General features: G+C 41.3%; 1 protein-coding gene across 1 annotated transcript in view; it reads right to left on the reverse strand.

Moving 5' to 3' along the window:
* Nucleotides 1-22,810, reverse strand: part of grin2bb (glutamate receptor, ionotropic, N-methyl D-aspartate 2B, genome duplicate b) — a 76,772-nt gene that overhangs the window by 15,749 nt on the left and 38,213 nt on the right. The window contains exons 4-10 of the mRNA XM_061091442.1: nucleotides 19,276-19,468; nucleotides 9,341-9,455; nucleotides 8,924-9,129; nucleotides 6,030-6,201; nucleotides 3,973-4,126; nucleotides 2,329-2,454; nucleotides 613-842 (exon numbers count right to left, since the gene is read on the reverse strand). Of these exons, the coding sequence (XP_060947425.1) occupies nucleotides 613-842; nucleotides 2,329-2,454; nucleotides 3,973-4,126; nucleotides 6,030-6,201; nucleotides 8,924-9,129; nucleotides 9,341-9,455; nucleotides 19,276-19,468 (1,196 nt within the window). The remainder of the gene's footprint in view (nucleotides 1-612; nucleotides 843-2,328; nucleotides 2,455-3,972; nucleotides 4,127-6,029; nucleotides 6,202-8,923; nucleotides 9,130-9,340; nucleotides 9,456-19,275; nucleotides 19,469-22,810) is intronic.

Genomic DNA, 22,810 nt, shown 5'->3' on the forward strand with positions numbered 1-22,810 from the left:
TTTTCTCTATAATATCCCAAAGATATTCAGTTTTTACAAAAACAAGTAGCAAGTAAGAAAAAGCTGGAAGTAGGTCATATTTGGCATTTTAGCATTTCTGTTTGAAAAGGACTTTCAACCTATTAACTAATAATTTGACTACATTTCTGCTTTTCGGCATATTGATTAACGCCAGGGTTGGTAATCCTAGAAAAGTGCACAAGAGCAAGCTACACTTTGAAAAACTGCAACCAATACTTCCCACCCCCTCCCATCAACCCTTAATGACGTGACGAGGATTTGAACATAAAGCACTTAAAGTGTTTTAGAATCGAATTACCAACCCTGCCTTTAATCTAACTAATAGTTTCAGCTTCAGTTATCTGTGGGGCACATTCTCACACAAAGGATTTTTGTTTAACAGGATGTTGCTGTAAAATAACGGCTACCCTGTATGATTAAAGCTACATTAAACAAAATAATCAGACATTAAAACAGTCATTAGCTCTAAATGAAGTCTCATAAACTCCGGTATCTAACACAAGACGCGGCTCATAATCAGTCTCACGTTGGTTACGTTCTCACACCTGCTCCCCCGCCACACAAACCCCTCACGTTGCCTCGAATTCCCACCTTTTTGTCCGACAGGCCCGACACCTGGTCCACATACTCCTCCTGGATCATGAAGGCAGCCAGGTTGGCAGTGTAGGAGGCCAGGAAGATGACAGCAAAGAAGGCCCACACCGACACCATGATCTTACTGGTGGTGCCTTTGGGATTCTGCACAGGGACGGAGTTGTTGAAAACCAGACCCCAGAGCAGCCAGATGGCCTTACCGATGGTAAAGGAGGGACCTCCGGGCTCTGGGAGAGAAATGTGAGAAAAGGGGGATGAAGCGGGGAGGTAAGAAAGGAAGATGACAGAGGGAAGAGCATGAAAGAAAACAGCTTCAGTGATCACACAGTAGATACTTCTTTATTCACTTTATGTGCATTTACTCATGATCGCTGTGGTGGGAGGTGGTTGATGGATGGCGGTGACAGTATTTGGTTTTATTCCCATCCTTCACTTTGCCAGAGATCGCAGGGCACGCTGCACAATCCGCGTCTGCTCATGCAGCCACCGACGTGACAACCCACTGTTACACGCTAACTCTGTCCCACCTACTTCTATAGACGTATGACAAGCTACCTACTGTAGCCGCGCAGCCTCAGAGACGGGAAGAAAGAGAGACAGGGGGGGTGGGAGGGGGGGACGGTAGATGGGCACACAGCAGGCTACAATTATGCTACAGCTGGAGCAGGCGTACAACAGCCTTACATAACCCAGCGATTAAACCACACACTGCTGCTGTGACAGAAGACATTCAGAAAACAGTGCTGGAAGGAAACATAATTCCAAAGCAAACACCATTACTCTCATCCCCTCCGGTCTTCGGGTGAAATGCTGCGAGCAACAATATAAAACTGGTTTTCATCAGAATAATGCGATCCTGAGGTTTCTAACAGAGCTGCGTGGATAAAAAGAAACGAAAAAAGATTTCAGCGTTGAAAGCCGAGAATCGAGAGCTTTTCATGATAAGGGCCAACGCTGATGTTGATGTGCTGTGACAATAACTTGATTTCCGCAGCAGAATTCATACGGAAGTTATATGTGCCTCCGGCTTGCTCAACCAAGATGCCCCCCCTCTCTGGAGCGCTCAGGAGATTTTCCTGACCTGCTCAATCTCCTGCTGTGTTCTTCAGGCACAGTATGGAAAATGATCTGGAGTTTATGTCTGAATAAAGTTCAGGCTTCAACATACGGTCAAAGACTGTTAAACCAGACACATATTTTCAATGTATAGTAATAAATCTGCTTAAGTACATTCATCGGTTTCACAACCTTGATGTGGTGGTGTAACACTCGTGTAACATTTGAGAATGGCACTATAAACAAAAAGACATTTGTTCGCGAAGTGAGAGTAATTAAGATCAACTATCTGGTTCTCGTCAATGATCCTTTTCATTAGTGAAAGAGCTTAAGTGAGCGTAGATGTAGATAAGGACTCCGAGTCATCGAGCAGGAAGTCCCAGCTCTCACTCAGAGGAGATCGTCAAAGTAATTTAGCACATGGCTCCGTCTGAATGCAGCAATCAAGGTAACACTACGTGCCAACTCGTTTTCCTTTTAGCACAAGGGATGGACTGAAAATGTAGCTCATTGTCACCTTTATGCGGCATGGATTGACTGGGTCTGGGCTTTGTGTGTATGTGAGTGTGTAGATGTGTGTGTGTGTGTGTGTGAGAGAGTGTGTAGATGTGGTGTGTGTTTGTGTGTGAGTGTGTGTAGATTTGTGTTCCCTCTCACCTCGTCCGTCTGCCAGACAGCGATTGTAACCCACCGGGCTGAAGTACTCAAACACAAACACAGCTATGGCCGACACCAGCAGCAGCATCACAAACATCATCACCCACACATCGGCACTGAAGGGCTCTAAAAGAGGGAAATAGGGGGGTGGGGGGTGGTAGAGCAGGGGGCAGAGGAAGAGGAAAGGCGGAGGGAGGGAGGGTTGTGGGGGATACAGACAGAGAGGAAGTTCATTAAACCAAATTAAACATTATTATAAAATCACCCCCTGGTATCAACATGATTATTTGTATTCAGACTGTGTCGCACATTTATGGATTTTATCTGTCTGAACACTGATTAGCACCAGAACCCCAGTGTCGTCCGTGACAAACAACACCAAACTAGCTTTGTAATAACACAGGATATCTGCACTTAAATATCATTATGTTGGGCATATTTTGTGCATTATTTATTGACTTTTTGCATCATTTTACAATCTGTAATTACAATTGAGCTGATTTTGTTAAAATGTTTCCGAAAATAATACCCTTAAAACAAATCAGTTTATTAATAAAAGCCATGCCAGTCTACAGTTTGCATCAGATGGAGAGATTACTTTAATATCTCTGCAGTAAAAACATGCACATACATACATAGAGCAGCAAACCACGTGCATGAGCTGATATGAAACACTGTGTGCCTCCCTTTCAACAACAGCCATTCATTTACACATGTAATTATATTAGTTTTTATTACTTGCAGCCTCTTAAGCAATGCTCATCGTTCTCAAGCTTTAGTGTTTTGGATTTTATTTCAAAGTTAAACTCTATTTTCTGATCATTTTCCAAACACAGGATTTTCTGCTTGTCACTGACTTTAGCACCGACAGCGATTGTTTATCAAAAAAAAAATTTATAAAACAAGACAGTTGTCGTTTGTTTTTTTAATGGAGGGGAGTAAAAATAGCAGGAAGTAGAGAGAGCTGTGTGATGACTATTGGCAAACTTTCTTATTGAAAATGACATGCGTTTGTTTGAGAAATTGTTTTGTCAACTTTATTCTATAGGGTTCAGCAAATGATTATTTTCCTTATTGCTTCATTGCTTCACTGATTGTTTGTTCTGTAAAATCGGAAAACTGCAAAATATATGTCATGTTATTATTTAACGGTCTTTGTCGATCTTCAGTTTTCGATCAAAATTGTTGCAGGTTACAATTCTCTTGATTAACTAATGAATTAACTGACCACTCGTAATAAAAATTAATCATTAACTATTTCCAAGGACAAGAATTAAACAATTGCTTTTCATTGTGCAGTCCTGAGTTGTATGATGACAGCTTCCACTTTTAAATCTCACTGAGACAAGATCATATAGATGTTCATACATTTTAGGGCTTTTAGTGATTATCATATAAAATACTAAATAATTTAAATAAATTCCAGTCTGATTTTATGTCCTATGTAACCAGACTTTCATGTTTTGTGCTGCGAGAATCCACGTTACCGCAGAGAAACAACAAATTAGCATTGTGAGCAAACTCCTTGATTATCTGCTTGTGACTGTGCATGTCCTACGTGATATTAGCGAGTTCTCGTGCATGTAAGTGTTCTCGACTGTGTGCTGTACGTCTGCCAGAAGCACCAGGTGCGCTCCTCCTCACCAAGAAAGGCGGAGGGGGAGACAGTGCCGTTGCTACGGGAGACCATGACACTGATTCCCGTCTCGATGAACGGCACAGAGAAGTCGATGACCTCCGACCTCTCCTCGTTGATGGTGAGCGAACCCACCGCCATGTGGGCATTCTTCAACACCACCTGAGGGTCAAGCGCAGAGAGACAGAGGCAGACAGGAAGTTAATGTGCAGGGTCAGAGGACATATTCTCAGCTTTGTCGGTGAAGGGAGCCACCAGGAGTTTAACAGGATGTTCCTGTAGAATGAGAAATGGAGGAAAAGGGGATCATCACTACCACTGGGTCAGTATTTGACTCCCCACTGAGGGGGCTCAGGTAAATTTAGCCCCAGGTTTCAGGAGCTCGGGGCCATGAATAAAAATGGAGCACAAACGACTGTGTTAATAAGGGATATGTATGCCAGAGTGAGCAGGAATCTTACGCACTGTTTGGTCACACTTCTTCACAGAGGCCCTCTGTCTTTTTTCTCTGTCTCGTTCTTTTTCCTGTGTCTGCCATCCCGTTTTACCCCCATTCAAATGAAATCATTAGCTGCTTGCTTAGGCATTTAAGGACATGGATTAATGCACCCATGCATGCATGCGCTGCATATTTCCATAGCCCCGTCTTTACGCTGATGTTTATCTCAGGTTGTTGAACAAAATCTATAGAAGGTGGACTTAATATATTGTAATTTCATATTACTGTACTGCACATCTTCCCTCGTCTATGTTCTTCAGATAATAATAAAGTGGCTCGTTCTGTGCCATAATCAATTAAGTTGGACATCACTTCGATTTGTAAAGGCTGCCTTGTGCTGGATGTGTAACGTGTTCACCAGAGAAGTGGGTCTTTCCCTGAGGCCTCTCTCTCTCTCTCTCTCTCTCTCTCTCTCTCTCTCTCTCTCTCTCTCTCTCTCTCTCTCTCTCTCTCTCTCTCTCTCTCTCTCTCTCTCTCTCTCTCTCTCTCTCTCTCTCTCTCTCTCTCTCTCTCTCTCTCTCTCTCTCTCTCTCTCTCTCTCTCTCTCTCTCTCTCAGTCTATCTGATTCTGTCCTTCTCTTTCTCCATCTCTGATTAGGAGCCTCATCATCCTCCTCCTCCTGAGGTTTTTGCGGAGCTGATCACAGCTTCCCTCAGGCCAGGTTGTGGGGGAGAAGCGCTCAATTGGCGTGACGGAGGAACTGAGAAACTAACAGGAAGAGACATTCAGAAAATATCACCAAAATAACTTCCAATCCGCAAAAGGCACATTCCACATTTGTAGTAGCAGTTGAATTAGATTACATAGGGGATTTTCCTTTTTTTTTTTTGAAAAGCAATATAGCACTGTGTACATAAGAGAAGCAAATTATTAACTGCTAAACACTCAAACGGGCAGCGAAAGAATGAAATATAACACATAACAAATAAAAGGAAAGTGATTCTAAATGAGTTTAGAATCAGAGCAGACTCTACATTTAATCAGTGCCAGCAGAGGACATGGTGAAAAATACAGTATTTGGTTTTAATTACCACTTATTTATTTTTTTATGTTCTTGTAGCTTTGTTTGTAAGGATACTGTATCCATGATGCCACACCACCGACAACGATGAGCTAAATAGGTGGCACCTAATAAAACATTCTTATGGTAGTTATTCATATGATGTTCCAGATTAATGTCATTAACGTGATTTCATTTTAAATATACTGCCTGATTTGGTCACTGTGATAATTCACGGTTGTGCGGTGAGGTCTCCAGTGATCTGCCAGCTGTGAAATCTGTGATCAGCTGATCTGCCAGCAGATCTGTGGGAAATCGACCAAACTCTCATTGTATGTTTAAGCTGTTTACAGCAGATGTCAAGCTGCTGCCTATTGCTGGTGTCGGGCTCAGCCTCACAACAACATCCACATTTCTACTTACATGAATTACATGAATCACAAAAAACCTTTCCTCCTCCTACACAGTACAGAAAGCTAATTTTAGAGAGAGTGCTTTATCTGAAAAGAGCTGCAATACATGGAGTGACTGGGTTCATGTGTGAAAGATATAAAGAAGTATTCACCTCTCCCACCATGCCGTTCCAGGTCCCGTTAACCTTCTTGCCGTGTTTGCCGTTGGTGACCAGGTAGAGGTCGTACGTGAACTTAACAGCTTTGGCGATCTTCTTCAGGATGTCAATGCAGAAACCCTTGCAGCAGCGCTTGATGTAAATCCCTGAATCACCTGTCTGGTTGCTGGTGGGAGATAAGAGGAGGAGGAGAAGGGGTCAGAGGAGGTGAAGATAAAGGTAGAGGAGAGAATGTTTCAACAGTATCAGTACAAGTCCGAGTTCACATTTTCATGCCGACCAAAAACTGATCATAATCGACTGTTAAGCACATATTTAACTATAAGGGCATCAAAGAGCATACCACTCAATCAGCACATTTTACATACAGTGCATGTATTGCATCAGAAACATATATGTACAAAGAAGTTCCTGTTAAATGCAGGCAAAAAATATATTCTCTGATATAGTTGAAAGGAATATTTATAAAAATACAGTTACCAAATAAAGAACCCTCATAGAAAAATCCATTTTGATTCACAAAATCTGACTCTTTATCCAGATTTGCACTTCACCTGTTCATGGATATTAGTATTCTAAAGATATCACAAAGTTCTTTGTATTATTTCTTGACAAATTCATCAAAATTTGGGAAAATGCCCTCATCTCACATTGTTAAAGAAAGTGAACAGAAATGTCCTGGATCTGCCCCCTGATCCAGATCTGCACCAGATTTTAAAGGCTGATTCCCTGACTTATACCACATGCTTCCACCAAGTTACGTGGTGATCTGTCCAGTAGTTGTTGTGTAATTTTGCTTACAAACAAACAAATAAATGCAGATGAGAGCCTAACCGCCTTGGTGATATAACACAAGAGAGAGGGGAAATGGTCAGTGAAAGCACCATAGGTCAGACATATGCAGTAAAAACTTGTACTTGAGAATGCTGCTGTTCTTCGTCACGTGTGATAGATGGTTGGACAGAAAAAATGTTCTCTTTAGCTCTGGGAACTTTTAATGCACCTTTCACTATGCATGTAACACTCCATGCTTTGCTCCATCTGCACACGGAGCAGTGATATGAAACAATGTGGCACGGAAAAGTGATATTAAGAAAGAGAGACAGAATTTAGGTGATATTTGTTGCTGTTTTCAGGACATTTTTTTTCTTCTGGCACAAGTAAACAGTTAACACATTGTCCCTGACAGCTAGAGTCTAATGAGGTTATACCACATAATGAACACCTAGTGACAAGCTTGACCGAGCTGCATGTCATCAATCAGGGGGTTGTTGTGGCTCACAGCAGGTACAGGTGCACAACAGCAGTGGGGAACAACACAATGGTGACTTTGGCGAGCTGGGAGGAGGACGTTGCCGGAGCCAGACCAAGGACAAATGTGTTTGTTTTAGTGTGTTTGCATTCACACGAGGGTTTGTCAAGCCACATCTATAGACAATGGTGGGATTATGAATTCAGCTCCTGCAAGTGAACAACCTTCATGATTACTGAGATAAACGGCACCGTGTGACATGGAACAATGTGAACACAGAGGTTTATCTGTCTGACACTCAGGCTACGTCCACATTTTATCTGCTTTTATGCACACAAGGACAAATTTACATAGCTCTGTGCATCTGGCCCATGAGGTACTTTTGGCTGGATAGGATGGATTCTCTGTGGCATTTTGCTGTCTTTTCCTGAAATGCTGTATTCGAGGAAGTCTTTGAGGGAAGATAGAGACAGACAGACCGAGGGAGAAAAGGGGGAATCGCAGAAAGAGCAGGTTGAAAGATCAGTCAATGAAGAAACCAGTGAGCCAGAAGATGTCGGACACCCTCAGGAGATTTCAGGTAGGCTAGCGATAGAAAAGAAGGCCAATGAAGAAAATTCATTATCACACACCGAGGAGAAGTGGCTGGCAAGAGGGTCAGGGTGAAGAGACAGGTGGGGGAGGAAGACAGGGACAGAAACCAAGACCATAGAGGGGAGATGGTGAGAGGACAAACCAGGTTATATTTTAAAAATCTAACGAAGAAAGAGCAGGAGAACCATTACGGTATTATGCAGTGGGAGTGGAAAAAAGGATAAATAGAAAGAAAAATGCACAATAATCCATAGCTATGAACATTCTATGCACTCTTTTGCAACTTTCAATCGATCAATGCCATATCTTTTCTTAACATTCACAGATTGCAACATTTTCAGCTGTTTGTGTTTTATGGGTTTTTATCTACTGGTTATTATTTTCGGTTTGACAACTGACTTTGGGAACATGATGAAGGTTACAGGCTACAACAGACAAGTCTTAAATTATTCATATTGCTATATCGATTTTGAAATAAATAGTGTATGACCTACGCTAAATTATATTTTTGAGGCCTTGACTCATCATTTTGTTTACTGACAAATGTGAATTCAAATCCACACACACAAACCATGTAATTTGAAAACATGTAAAATAATCGTAAAATAATCGTATAAATGCACATATTCTAGTAAAATTAATATATTTTAAGCACAGTTTACGTACCAAAAACTTGTTTTTATACTATAACAGTATACAATATACAAAATTCAAAATGCATTCGGACTTTTGAGACTTCTTTTGAGTCTCCAGCTAAACAAACATGCTGCGTTTAAATGGTGGTGGTAAAAATGTAGATGTTGAATTCATCTTTAATGTGAGAAAGATGTTTTCCCACGAAAAATAGACATGTAGATCCCTCATTTACGACTCACATATTTATAAATTATAGACTCTGTAAAGTCTCCCATGAGGGTAGATATGTGCTTTACATGCCCGCTGTTCTGTAAAATATTAACATGCATTCATATTGTGATGCATGTGTTTGTGAAATAATACAAAAACAAGTGTGATGTGACCAAACCCAACCTTAGAATCTCACCTGAGTTTAAGCTGTTTGCGGCACGGCACAGTGTTCCTCATGCAGGTCCCACTGAGCGGGTCAACATCCTCCACGATGACAAATGGCGCCTCCTCCAGAGTCACGATGGACAGGTGGTCCTCCCGCTCCTCCACTCCAGTGTACAGCTCAAAGCGAGGCCACACATGGTACCTCATCGTCAAAGAGCCCCTCTCCCACTTGCCAACCTGCAGGAGCGAGTGGGAGGAGGGCTGTGTGATATACAGGCTACTGCAGCAGGTACTCCAAACGAAAAAAGTGACAGACGCGTCAGATCACAGAGGGCGAAAAATTGAAGAGGACAGTTTAGAAGAATAAAGAAGTGGGGGATTGGGCACAGGAAGAGAAGGAGAAGAACAGAAGAAGAAGAGAGACAGAAAATGAAGAGAAGATATTCACCCGGTCCCATTGTCGGTCCTTGTCCAGAAGAATGATGACCAGTTTGGGGAACATCTGGTGACCCTCTTCGCTAAAAGACAGGTTTCTGCCTTCAAACGTGACATTCATGAGGTACCTGAGGACGAGAGTAAGAGTTTGAATTACCAATATTAATATGGCCATTAGTTTGAAAACAATATGTGCAGCATAAAGACTTTCAATATTATTTGATGTAAAAACATTCACTATATATATATATAAGATATCCTTCAACAAACAAAAAATTGGCAAGTTTGAGTTTACATATTGTAGATTTATGAGGAGAACTGCAGAGTTGGATGATGTTTCTCCGTGTTCATCAAAGCAAAAACCTGATATGTTTATATATTTAATTTATATGCTCAATCAGTCATCATCAGTATAACATTTGCAACAGCTCAAAGATGAAAGTCGTTTCACTAAAAACAACCTATACAGCAAGAAAAGAGAATGAGTTCCTCATTAATGATCATATAATCAGACATTATGTGAGCGGCGAGTGTTCTGTGCTGTTGGAAAAGTATAATTCTCATTAAGTAGAAAAGTCTATTTCATGGCAAAACATTACACATTTGAATTCTTCTATATTTGCTTTTGAGAGAGTAAATGCATAGTGATTCATAATAATATGACAATTTAAGCTACAGGATATTTGGAATAATAAAACATTATTTTGAAACAGAGCAAAGCAATAACTACCCTGTTGTTGGATGCACATACTGACTGATGTTAGCTTTTCTGTGCATATTGTGTGAGTCTATTCTGGACTAACTGTAGTTGTTCCCTTTCTTAGGTTCACTTGACCAAACCTCTGCACAGTATTCCACTGATGTCTGCATTATGTGAGAAATGTTGGGGGTAAAAAACCTTATCATCATTTAATAAATGCAGTTCACAACTTTGGTTCTGACTAATTTAATCTAAAGCCAAAGGACATAACACGTAATAATGTCTTTCAACACTATTATGAAAACACTGATTAGTGCAGCTTTAAGGACACAGACAAATAATTACAGGAGTTCCAGAACAGCACTGCTATCACAGTACAAGCTGCTGGTAATTTCTCTATGAATGGCAACATACTGAAACTGGGATTGCTCTGAGAAATATACAAAATAAATGTCTTGAACATTAAAATTTTAAGCTAAAATATTTCAGTCGCAAACCGTAGACAGCTGGTGTTATAATGATTAGTGCCGTCAAATATTAAGTTCAAAGACTTGGCAGCGTAATTGTGAAATTAGTTAAGGCAGAATATAGTGGCTGGAGACGGTCATGGACATTATCATATCTGTCATCCATAGGTTTAACATGATCCCGTTGAACACATCTGCTTTGTTGATTGTTGATTACTCTGTTAAATGTTATTTCATGTATTTTTTAAGGAATCTGTGTTATACCTTTGAAAGACGATAGTATAATTTCAAGTATGAAGTCCTAAGGCACAACACTGTTGGATTCTTAGAATAGCAGATTTCCTATAAATGTAGATATGCATATGCACAGATAAATATATAATTCATGAGGTTTTAAAAAGCAAAGAGACCTTCTTTCTAATGCCGCCTTTCTCCACCAGGTTTCTACGTTAGTGTGAAATATGGAAAAGATGACCTAGTTTGAGCCTTGGTAAAATACTGTGTATGGCACCAGATAGACGAAGAAACACAGAGAGGGAGAATATGGAGGCTGTGAGGGTGAGAGAGAGAGAAGAGAGCGAGAGCGAGAGAGAGGGCAGCATCAAGACGCCAGCGGAGAAAAGTGGAAGAGCAAGGAGGGAGAGAGAGTGTATTAATCGCCTGTGTGACTACATATCAGAATATATGTCAACAAGTGTGCAGCCGTGGCAGATAAGGTGGAATCATCTTTCACACACACACACACACACACACACACACACACACACACACACACACACACACACACACACACACACACACACACACACACAACACACACACACACACACACACACACACACACACACACACACACACACACACACACACACACACATGCACACGCACTCTCTGTCTCTCTCCATCCCTCTCCCCTTGCTGCCTCCTTCCCTCTTTTCGTTGTTCTGATCTGTGGGTGGCCATCACCATGGAGATGCTCTGCCTCTGAAACAATCCACTGGAGAAATAAATATCTTGTCTGAATGCAAGGAGTGAGGGGCAGCGTGTGTGTGTGTGTGTGTGTGTGTGTGTGTGTGTGTGTGTGTGAGAATGTGTGTCGTGTGTGTTGTTGCGAGTGATGCTGTGTGCAGACTTTTTAAAGAAAGAGGTGCTGGGCCATTTTACCCGTCCTCATCTCCGACCAAGTCGGTGTGAAAATAAGACAATAAATCTATTAACAATGCAGACAACAGATGAGCAACGGGCCTGAAACTTACACAAGATTGTAAGTACCTCCTATTATAACACTGAGTACCTCTATATGTAATGTCTTCCACTGTATTTATATCTCACCTCACACACACACACACACACACACACACACACACACACACACACACACACACACACACACACACACACACACACACACACACACACACACACACACACACACACACACACACACACACACACACACACACACACACACACACACAATAAATAGGCTCTATGCTTGGACTAAGTCAATAATATGACTCAAGCCTCCATGAAAATGCCCATTACTGCACACTGGCTGGCCGACCCCCAAAGGTGCTATAATGCGCATGTAACAGGGGATTAGCCACCTAAACGTAATCTCACTTTGAATAGAAAACCAAGAAAGATCAAGACGGCGCGAGTGGAGGCTCGGCAAGTCCAACTTGTTGCCATACTGCCGCCATGACAACCCAAGTAACCAGCAGCGGCGGCCGCTGTTTGTGCCATCATCACGATGAGGTGACACGTGGACATAAACCCAACAGCGAACCATCGGGAAACGGGGAGGCTCTTAACACCATAATATAATGTAATGTAACGTGTTGCCATGGCGCCCACCAACAATTTTCATGCAATCAGCTGCGTTGCCATGGGAACAGTAATCTCACCCAAGAGAGGCTGGTTGAAAGGGAGAAAGCGAGCGACAGAGAGAGCGGAGTATTTTTTTCGGTCTAAACCCGAGTGTTTATCCACTTCCCCTCACGCCGTCTTTCACTTTCAGATCAATCTCTCCATCTCACCTCTGAGTGGCGCATCGAATCACACATCAATACGATTCATCTGCCCGCACATTAACCTGTGCCTTTACACAGACGGCAGCATGCTGTGAATTTACAGCGGAGGAGGCTGCTCTGTTTATCATTTTGTAGCCCTGTACTATTGATGTAGCTTTTATGCGCCTTCTGATCCCCTCTCATGTCAGAACTCCCCTCTGACTCTGCAGGAAGAGGGAAAAGAGAAAAAAGAAAAAGAGAAAACTACTGGGATGAGCAACTAACAGAACCTCATGCGGCTTCATCACAGCCATATGCAGCGCTCGTGTGCGCCTTGCTCACCAACTGTTCCCCAACTAATCACTGGCTGTGAGGGGAATTTATTTTTTAGTTACAGAGACACTGAATCATCAATGGCATGGACACAATCCCTCCTCGTTCCCTCAAATCTCTTCACATGTTTCTCAGAGCCATGTAATATGACTTTCTTCTATCTGTGAGTGTAGACAAAAGGAGTGATATAAAAAATTTGTGTAAATATATCTATAGCTTTGTATTTGTGTGTATGCAGGTCTAAGTAGTATTACCAACAGTAAAGTTACAGGAACTAAAACCATGTTTTTAAAGACGTGAGGGTAAACAGGGTAACCACTGTACATCACGAGGACAGAGGTAGTGACTCTGTGAGGGGATGATGCAACATGTACAACTCCAGAATGTGTTAAATTATGGTAATGCACTGTATATATGGTGTGATAACTGTGCCACCCAGGAATCACTGCAGGACAAATGTGACTAATACCATTAAAACCAACTAACCACTATACCACAACACCATATTACTGGATTATTTCGAACAAGATTGTCTATTTTTAAGCATTGTTTTATTCAGTTTATCTTTATTAAAACATCAAAATATATGTTTCTTGTGGATGGCTCAAAACAGTATTGTGGGCTCACCCCAATGCAACTTGAATTTAGGGTTTTTGATCTGAATTATAGTTCTGTTCTCTATCTTTTGTCATTTGTGTTGTGAATGTATGTGCATCACATTACCTGATTCATACAGAAACATTGGTCAATTACTTTGTAGTTTTTTAATGTGACAACAATGTTCAACGATGTTTAGTCCAGTTTCGTTAGGATCACTCAGGACAGATGTGAACGGGTCTGAACAGGGTCAATAAGTGTCACAGTTCAACTCCTGCTCTTATGCTTGTCTGTCTTCTGCGTTCCTTTGTCCTGTGTCCGTCTTCACCTCTTTACAGACAGTTTGCCATTTTTTTGTGATTCCTCTTTGTGTTTTTGTAACTCTTATTCCTTGAACCTTGAACCTTGTAGCCTGCTTGTTGCCTGCCCACCTGTTCACCCTTCAGCCTGCTCTTCACCTCCAAGGACACCACCTCCACACTCAGCACACAGGCATCACCATTCCACTTCCCTGTAATCCAGGATTATACTTATAAACCCTTTTTTGGTGAATTTTATTGACTGTTTCTAAGTCCAGCCAAAACAAAATTGTAACAATATGACTTTTATTATGCATTGCTGCAGATATATTCAAACTTAAATTTATATGATCAGCATGGTTGTGTCCAACGTGTCATTATCAAAGCCTCTGTGTCCTTCAAGTCAAAAGCATCTGACTGCCCTCCAGACATATTGATTAAATCTGCAGCAGACCGCCGACATGTTGCCACAAACAAAAATCGTTCAGCAAGTTGAATTTGTGGTATTTGCTTCAATGTTAAGACCAATGACCGTAAGTCTGAAAACGCTTTTTTATCAGTTGTGAATCTGAATCTAAAGACATGATAAAAAAATCTAAAAGCTGAGTTTTAATATGAACCATATAAATCAGAAAAATTGTTTATTTATTGACTCATTTGTTGCTGGTGGCTCAGCTCTGACAACATAAACAAGTGTTGTGGACTGCACACAGGAAAGATGTGAGGCTCACAGTCTCTTTGAGCCGCAGCCTTTAATAAGTGAGTCCACAGGAGCTCCATGTCATCTGGGCCCAACAGGACCCCTGTGGAGCAGGAGACATCAGACAGATACCTGTGGAGTCTGGTGAGAGGGGGCACTGTATCAGAGAGAGCCATCTCTCATTTAGAATGTGAACCAGCACTTAACAGGCAAGGACACTGACCAGCCTGCAGACCTGAAAGACCTTGTTTCATTAACGCTAATCGGACAAATAATCATTGTATTTTCAAGATAAATTCAAATGGGATGAATTTGTTCTCAGGCACCATGAATTTGATTCATAGAGAAAATGTGCTCATTTGTAGCAGAGTGAGCTGCTATTCAACATTTGTTTTAAGGTTACATATGAGGTTCATCTGGATCTTAGTGGAGGCAACTTACTCAAGAATATTTCAACATGACAGGGAAACTTCATAAAGTAATTTCCTCCTGATTGGATTTATAACCGATTCAAGTCTCAAAAACTGCAAGTTTTGTACGTTTGAGATATTTTTTACATTTTGCGTCAAATCACTGTTCACAAAAGGATCTATTTTGACCCTTCAATCAAACCAACCCAATCTTTTCTTTGCGCTGTGAGAGGAAGCCGGAGAACCCGGAGTAAACCGACGGTTGGAGATTCAAACCAGGAACCTCCTAACCACTGCATCACAGTACTGCCCCAAGCCTAGATTCCAGAGTGCAAATCCTTTGACTTTATTAGAAACTATATTAGAAACTGTTGACTGTTTGAAAACACTGTATGAGCCTTGTGTTTCCCCTTAATAAGCAGAAAATACAGTGAATGTTTGGATGTAGCCTTAAAATAAATGTACTTAGAGAAAACGTTGACTCAAAGGAGCTTTTACAAAAAATATTAATTAATTAATTTAAAGCATATTTTTTATGAGCTAACATTTAAACAAACTTGAAAAAACATCTTGGCCCTGTGTGATTTGCACGGCTGCGGCTGCATTAAGTCAACCCCAAACTTTTCATTCAATATTAAAAACAGCTATGGGCCATGTGCAGAACATTTCCCATGAAGCTTAATTAGGGTTTGCATGTTGTGTGTTTGTTGTGTATTATTCCTTTGAGAAAAATTAGGATGACTTGATGTCATTTCAAAGGGAAGGTTTGGAGTAAATCTCCCAAAATCAAAAAGCAAAGACATTTCTTTGCTCACTTATTTGCAATTAAGGCAAAGAGGGATACAGTCATACAGGCCTAGTAAAATATCAAATGATATGATGAATATTTCATCACTAAACACTGGGGGTCATTAAAAAATGGATTTATACACCTGCAGACACAAACTGATTAAAAAGAAATAAGTGCATACGATTTCAAATAAGAGAAATTGAATTCAAGCTCAATATAAGTAATCTTGTCCTTAGAAGCACTAATTATTCGTCCTCAGAATGTCTCTATACATAGAAAATTTGATAGGGAAAGTAAGAAAGAGGGTGAAGGAAGTGAGGGTGGGGGGCGGCTATCTCTGACTCAATGTTTTAGCTTCATGTAATTGATAGAGCTTTTCATTGAGAGTGGAGAAACGCAGGAGCATCACGGAGCAAGAGGAAGAAAAAGACAAAAAGGGTGAAAAGCAGAAGATGCTCAGGAAACTGAGTTTTCCACTAGAGATGAAACTGTTGTTTGAAAACAGCCTTTTCAATCCAAAACAATCCCTATCACTTTAAATCCCTTTAAATCTTTAAATCCCCGTCCATACTAACTACCACAGTATGCCTGAAATGCATATCATGTGACCACTCGTGTACACTGGGTAAGTGCTTGCTGGGGTAAACAGGTAGTTTTTCTTGTTGGTTGCGTCTCCTACTCGTGTTAGCATTCATTGTAAAATGCTGAATTTAAATGCACAACAGCATTTAGCAAAGATAACATTGTCAGTAATGCTTCCATGTTATGTTCTACACTGGGAGCCGAGGCTAATGCCGGCTGTTTTCTTCCAGAAGAAGGTCACGTGATAGGAGCCTGACGAATCTGCCTAGGCTGCTATGTGACCAAAATACTTAATCAACAAGCTCTTGTGAGTGAGGTTCATCACCTTCAAGGCATTCTTGAGATATCGCGTTCACAGGAATGGGACGGACGGACTTACAACCAGAAACCATATTGACCACTGGCTGTCACCGGCGCAGAGACATAAAGTAAAGACAGGCAAAAATAGAAAAAAGAAACAGGAAGGTGCAGGTGACAGAGATGTGTAAATTGACCCACTTCCCTGCTGAAGAAGAGTCCATTCAAAGACACGTTCACATATTTTCTAGATGCCCAGCTGGCCTGTCAACAAACCCTCAGACAGACACTTTTATTGTTGCTATTGAAAAATGCAAAACTACTCGCCTGCTGCAGGAAAAAAACTACTTTGGAGGTGAAATAGGATGAGAGCAACATGCTCGCCATAACCTGCACAAGAGGCAGCAGAAGTGCCAGATGGCCTGCAGAAAAGGTTGGTTACAGAGCTGCGCTGAAAGGCCTCGCACGCAGCCAGCCCACATACGTGAAGAGAAATGTCTCGTCAGATCACAGGAAAACTCACAAGAAAAAGAATAATCATCCGTCACATCACATCTGAAGGAGCGACTCTGCACGCCAGCACCGGGTATTTGAGAGGGAATTTGAATTCAACCGCACACACAGACAAACAAATAACAGGAAAAAATCCTTTTCCCTGCAACATCCAAGCATAAATAAGCCCCTGAGCGCCTCATCCAAAACCACTTGGAGCACATTTTCTCATTATCCCAGAGTTCCTGTGCTCTCTGTGAGGTAGGAAGCACTGCATGGTCTCTATAGCCGTTTGAGTGTGTGTGTCTGTGCCTGAGCGTGTGTATTTATGTGTTTGTGTGTGTGCCCCATAAGGTCAAGTAGCCCCTAAACAAATCGGGGAGCGTGACTCACCCGGGCCTCCCATCTCCGTCCATCAGCCCTGACGGGATGGCATGCTAATCCAGCGTGCATGCAGCCCGCTGTGGCCCCTAGCTATACAGGACCACGTGGAGACTTATGGCCTTGTTATTGCTTTTGTCTCGGGGGACGATGGGATGGAAAAGGTGGAATTATGTGAGTGTGTCTGTCGGGCCGCTTCTAGCCCCCGGTGCACCAATGAGATCCGGCGAATCCAAAATCCCTGCCTTCGCTCAGTCAAATGGAGAAAAATGGAATGGTTGGTTGGAAAACACATATGCGCATCACCCCACTCTCAACACACACACACACACACAGCAAAGTAGCGTCCCAGGTGTGTGCCTGAAGGATGATTGAGAGCTAACCCTGCGTCTGATAGCGTCCTTTAGGGACTGAAATATTCATGGCTGCAGGGTTATTGTTATCTCAGGCCCGTTGGTGGAGGAATCCTAGACGGCACGCATAAGTGCTCCTGATATTAAAAACAGAAACACAGGCAAAAACAAGACCCAAAATTTACTGTAATAAATCAAACTCAAACTGAAGATTAAAGCAGCGGAGACAGCGCAGGTTGCGTAATGTCTGTCAAGATTTTCACTTTGCTCCAATTCAAACTGATGGTGAAAAAAAAGAGAAAAACAAACACAAACAGAGGTAAATGTTAAATATTAGGGAAGAACAGGAGGTTTGAAAGGCAGGCGGGCGCAACGCTTTGTACGGCTCATGTACTGTATATATACGATGAGGGATGGCATAAGTAATACCAAGCTTTTATAAGACTAAACTCTAAAGAGCAGTGACATGCTAAAACAGCACACACACGTGTTTCTGTGTGCTGGTGATAACCCCGCTGTTGTTCTTTGGCTCTTTTTCCTCATTAATCCCGTTGTCCCCAAGCATTCAATTAGCTGTGGAGACCCTGATCAATGAGAACAGTAAAAGTACGCCCTATGAAGTTAAATGGGGATTAATTATTGAATACCAATGCTCATGCTTGTGCTGTAGTTTGCCAAAAAGCAAAACAAGGAGGTTCAGAGGAAGAGAAGGATGTTTTCCTTTAACGATGGCTGTGGGTTAAGCTCCAGATAAGACAACATGATGTTAGAAGTCGTCTTGTTTCTTAGATGTTTATTGGCTAATTAAACAAACTGGTTCTCCTCTGGGAAGGTGTCTACATTGTTATACTATGTGTACATATATTTGTTGTCTTTGTTTTGTTGCCTTGGGTGTTTTGTTGCTATATTTTATCCACTTTTGCATCCATCCATCAATTCAATTTTCTCCACCAAAATAATTGTAAAAGCTGATGGAACTGGGGGAACATGACCCATAAACATGATTTTTTTCCCAGCAGGTAAAACTGTCATGTTCCTTGACCTGGATTTAAACTCAAAACAACAGTTAATCAAAACGCCTAAATTGGTACAGCGCAGACAGGAAACAATCTGTGCTGAAAATATAAAATCAGGTGTTTGCACAATGTCCTGAGAGACATGAAGCCTGAAGCTATTGGACCATACGATAAGCACTTTTGAAGAAGTGGTAGCTTTACTGTTGAGTTTGGCTGACATGTTAATACTGTCGTATGCAACTTCAACTTCTTTTTTGGTTTGGTCCAATCTGAAAAGAACGAAGGTCCAGACCAAACAAGGTACTTGTGGAAGCGCCCAGCATCATCCAAAACGCGTCAGCTAGAAAACATGCCAGACCTGCTGCGCCTACTTAGAGATGCCAAACTTTGAATGTGCAATTGCTGATCTGGGATGTTGATCAAAATATTTAAAACAGACATTATCTATGTACATATTTGTCAATTCCAGCCCCTCCGCCCTGGTTTTAAATAACCAACAACTCCCCAGCGTGGACTCACTTCAGTATTTCCTTGGAGTGGCCCGTGTGGGAGCCCTTTTTGTCAGGTGTCCCAAGGCAGCTTGACTTCAGTAACGTGTGCGGCCCCCGGTCCAGCATCATGGTGGAGGTCGCCGTGGCAATAACAGCCACTGCATCACGGACTCTGGCCTCAATGTTGTAGTCCCACTCGTCATAAGACACTGAGATAAGCCCTGGGAAAGAGAGAGATGGATTAAGGCGAGAGGAAGGAACGTTTGGAAAGAGGGATGGAAAAGAAGAGGTAGAAATAAATATGTAGAAGTAGAATCAACCCCTGTGGCTACACTGCCATCGCCAACCAGTCAAGTTGCAGTTGACTTCCATGTTTGTCCAGACTCGTATAATACATGCAGTGAATACTATTAATACGAATTTAGTAAGATTAACTGAAATTAGTAACAAGTTTATGCCCAAACATGTTTTGTGAGGTCACAGTGACCTTGACCTTTGACAAACAAATTCAAATCACTTTACGATTGGTTTGAAGAAATCTCCTCTAGGCGCTCCTGAGATATTGCGTTGATATGAATGGAAGGGGCGGATGGATAGACAAACAGTAAAACACAATGCCTCTGGCCACAGATGTCTCCGTCGCAGAGGCATAAAGATGAAAAGGAGGGAAAAGGTTGAGAAAGAGAGGGAGGATACAAATCGGGAAGCAGAGGGCAATGAAAAAATGTAGAACTGGAAAAAGATATACAAAAAATAAAGAATGCCTTGTAGAGGAGGATGGAAAGTGGAAGAGCAGTGAGACGAAATTAAGAGTGCAATCATACCTACAATATTTTGTTTTGTTTCTGAGTTTGAGTTTACTTAGCTATTTATAAAAAGAGAGATGATCACACAGGTGGAAAACACATGGGAAATTAGCTAAATATATGCATCAGTTCTCCTCCAGCTTCTTTTGTTATGTTTGTCTTGTGAAGCATGAGGAACATCCATTTCTTACACCCATAAACAACAGGGTTTTTAGGTCATTTTCCGCCGCTGGTTTGGATCGTGAGTAAATCTGTTGGAGAAAAGAGGCAAAACCTGCATGTTCACGTTGGTGTTAAAATGGGACGCACGAGCAAATGGAATTACATGACTACAATACTCCAATAAAAGGAGCACAGCAAAATGAGAGAGGGGTTTTTTTCCTGCTTGAACCAATTCTCCAGAGAGACAACATCACTGGGAATCCTCTTGGATGACAGATTCCACAGCTCTGTTTTATGTATACTGTTACATTGGGATTGAATGTAAAATGAGCAGAAAGTTCCAGATGATCCCCTAAACAAATGAAAATCTTGCTTACCTGCGGTTAACAGAACTTGGTATGCAGCCTGCCACTAACTGGCACAGCGTACTGCAAATACACCAGGAGTACATTTGCATATATGCAAACAAGCCCATCTGTCACTTGTGCCCACTTTTTAATACAAAGTCTTTGAGAATTTACGACAGAATATTTCAATATACTCTGGATTTTAATGTGATGATCAATGAAGGGTTGTTAACACGAGTTGATTTAATCTTGAGTTTGGCGTCTGGCCCTTGATTCTCTGATTCTCTTTCTAAACACAAGATGGGATCATTGAATGAAAGTAGGAAGACTCCGGTAATAAAGTTCTGCTGTTTATACTGCATGCTTAAATTCAAATAGATACCATATATAAATACAACATATAATATTGTGGGGAGGGCACCAAAGCTACACCTTGTTAAAAATTCTACAATCTACAACTGAACGCTCCAGACGTCATCGCTCCACATCCGCCAATCAGAGCTATTCTATCATAAATGCAGGTATTGAGACTCAGTAAGGTTAAGGTGGGCAAAAGGAAAATCACTCACGACAGAAAAATATATGATACAGGTTAAAAAAGGAAGCAGAACAAATAATTATACTGATGATAGTAAAATAGTTGAGAAAGACAGCGGGGGGGTTCTGTAAAAAATGTACATGTGGCACGTAATAAATGTTTTTTATACTTGAGCATATACGATCTCAGTTTAAACTTTAAACTCCTCCCACTTTAGACAGTGATACACCTCTATGTTTATGTAAGTCACAGTCTTTTCTCATGACAGTTTTAAATATTGTTATTTCGTTATTTTAGTTTTGACTCAACCTAGTCAAGGGTTGAGCTTAGGGGGTGTCACACCATGTTCCGAGTTTTAAGCCCTATGAGGACAATTGTGATATGTGAATATTGGCTTCACAAATAAAACTAGCTTGATTGATTGATAAATATCTTAGAGTGGTCTTTAAAAAGAAAGAAAGTGAGTAGGACTGTGACTGTGACTAGAAATCTAAAGCTAACTCTAAGCTAAGAGCCAAGGAACCGTCTCCTCTTCGCTCCTCACAGATCTGGGGGTTTCGTCTGCTGCCATGTTTCTTCTCTTCAGAGGTGAGAAAACGTCGGTGGATGCCAGTGAATCAAATGCGTCATGTATGTCATTACAAGCCCTGTTCATACCTGACATTATTCATATCCTGTGAGCACCTGCGATCGCATCTCATATCCACACTCTACATGCAAATAAACATGTAGTCGCGTCTGTTTCCAACAAATGCATTGTGGTTATCAGCCAGTCAAATTATGATAGATGGTTCTGTTGTAAATGATGATGTACTATCGGGTCTCAACTTTGCCATTGATTCTCTTAGTCTTTTAATGGCACTTTGTCAAACTGAAATCAATACAGATTTAAAGATACTGATATCTGCAAATTCCACACAGGTTTTTTTATGCATGATTTGAAAATGTGCAGATGGAATGAAACTTCAGTAAAAAGAAGGGAAAGAGTTTTAGCAAATTGTTAGAAACACAGCAGTTAGGAACTTGCCAGTCAATTTAATATGTCCAAGGAAAATTGTCAGACTGGCCAGGTACAGTACCAAGCCGTCCACAAATACAGATTCTAGGAAAGTGAAGGCTGCTATTCACTGTGAAGGAATCCTGGCTTTACAGCTCAACCCATCTACACTACGGAGGAAAGTTGACAATGACTCAACATCCTGTGAATGACAGGCAGACAAGAGCCAATGGTGATCATCTAGATCCCTTCAGAAATGGTGGCACAGAGTTGTTTACAACTTCCACTACACACAGCTCCTTTTCCACTGGTCAAAGCAGAAACGCAAACCTCTCTACTGGGCTTGGGGAAGAAGTCAATCTTCTTTTTTTTTGTGGATTTAACTATATTAAAAAAAAAATTACCTATTCATTTTGATGTTAGAAAGGTAGAGAGGAACTTTCAACAATGTAACTGTACACAAGATTGAGGAAAAGTTAAAGAGACACAAAACTAAAAAAGTGAAACACATTGCCAGCATTGTTGGGGTGTCTGGCAGTGGGAGATACATCGGAAAACAATTGTGTGGTCAAACCAGAGCATGTAAATACTGTGCTAACCTCAACAAACCCTTAGATCTCTGTATGAATGAGAGGAGCAGACATTGCCACGGCTTCTCGGCTCTTCCATGATATTTTATAATGTGGGATAACAATGTTTTTCCCAGGGAAATG

Source organism: Limanda limanda, chromosome 2 (genome assembly GCF_963576545.1).
Source record: "Limanda limanda chromosome 2, fLimLim1.1, whole genome shotgun sequence".
In the NCBI taxonomy this organism is placed as follows: domain Eukaryota; kingdom Metazoa; phylum Chordata; class Actinopteri; order Pleuronectiformes; family Pleuronectidae; genus Limanda; species Limanda limanda.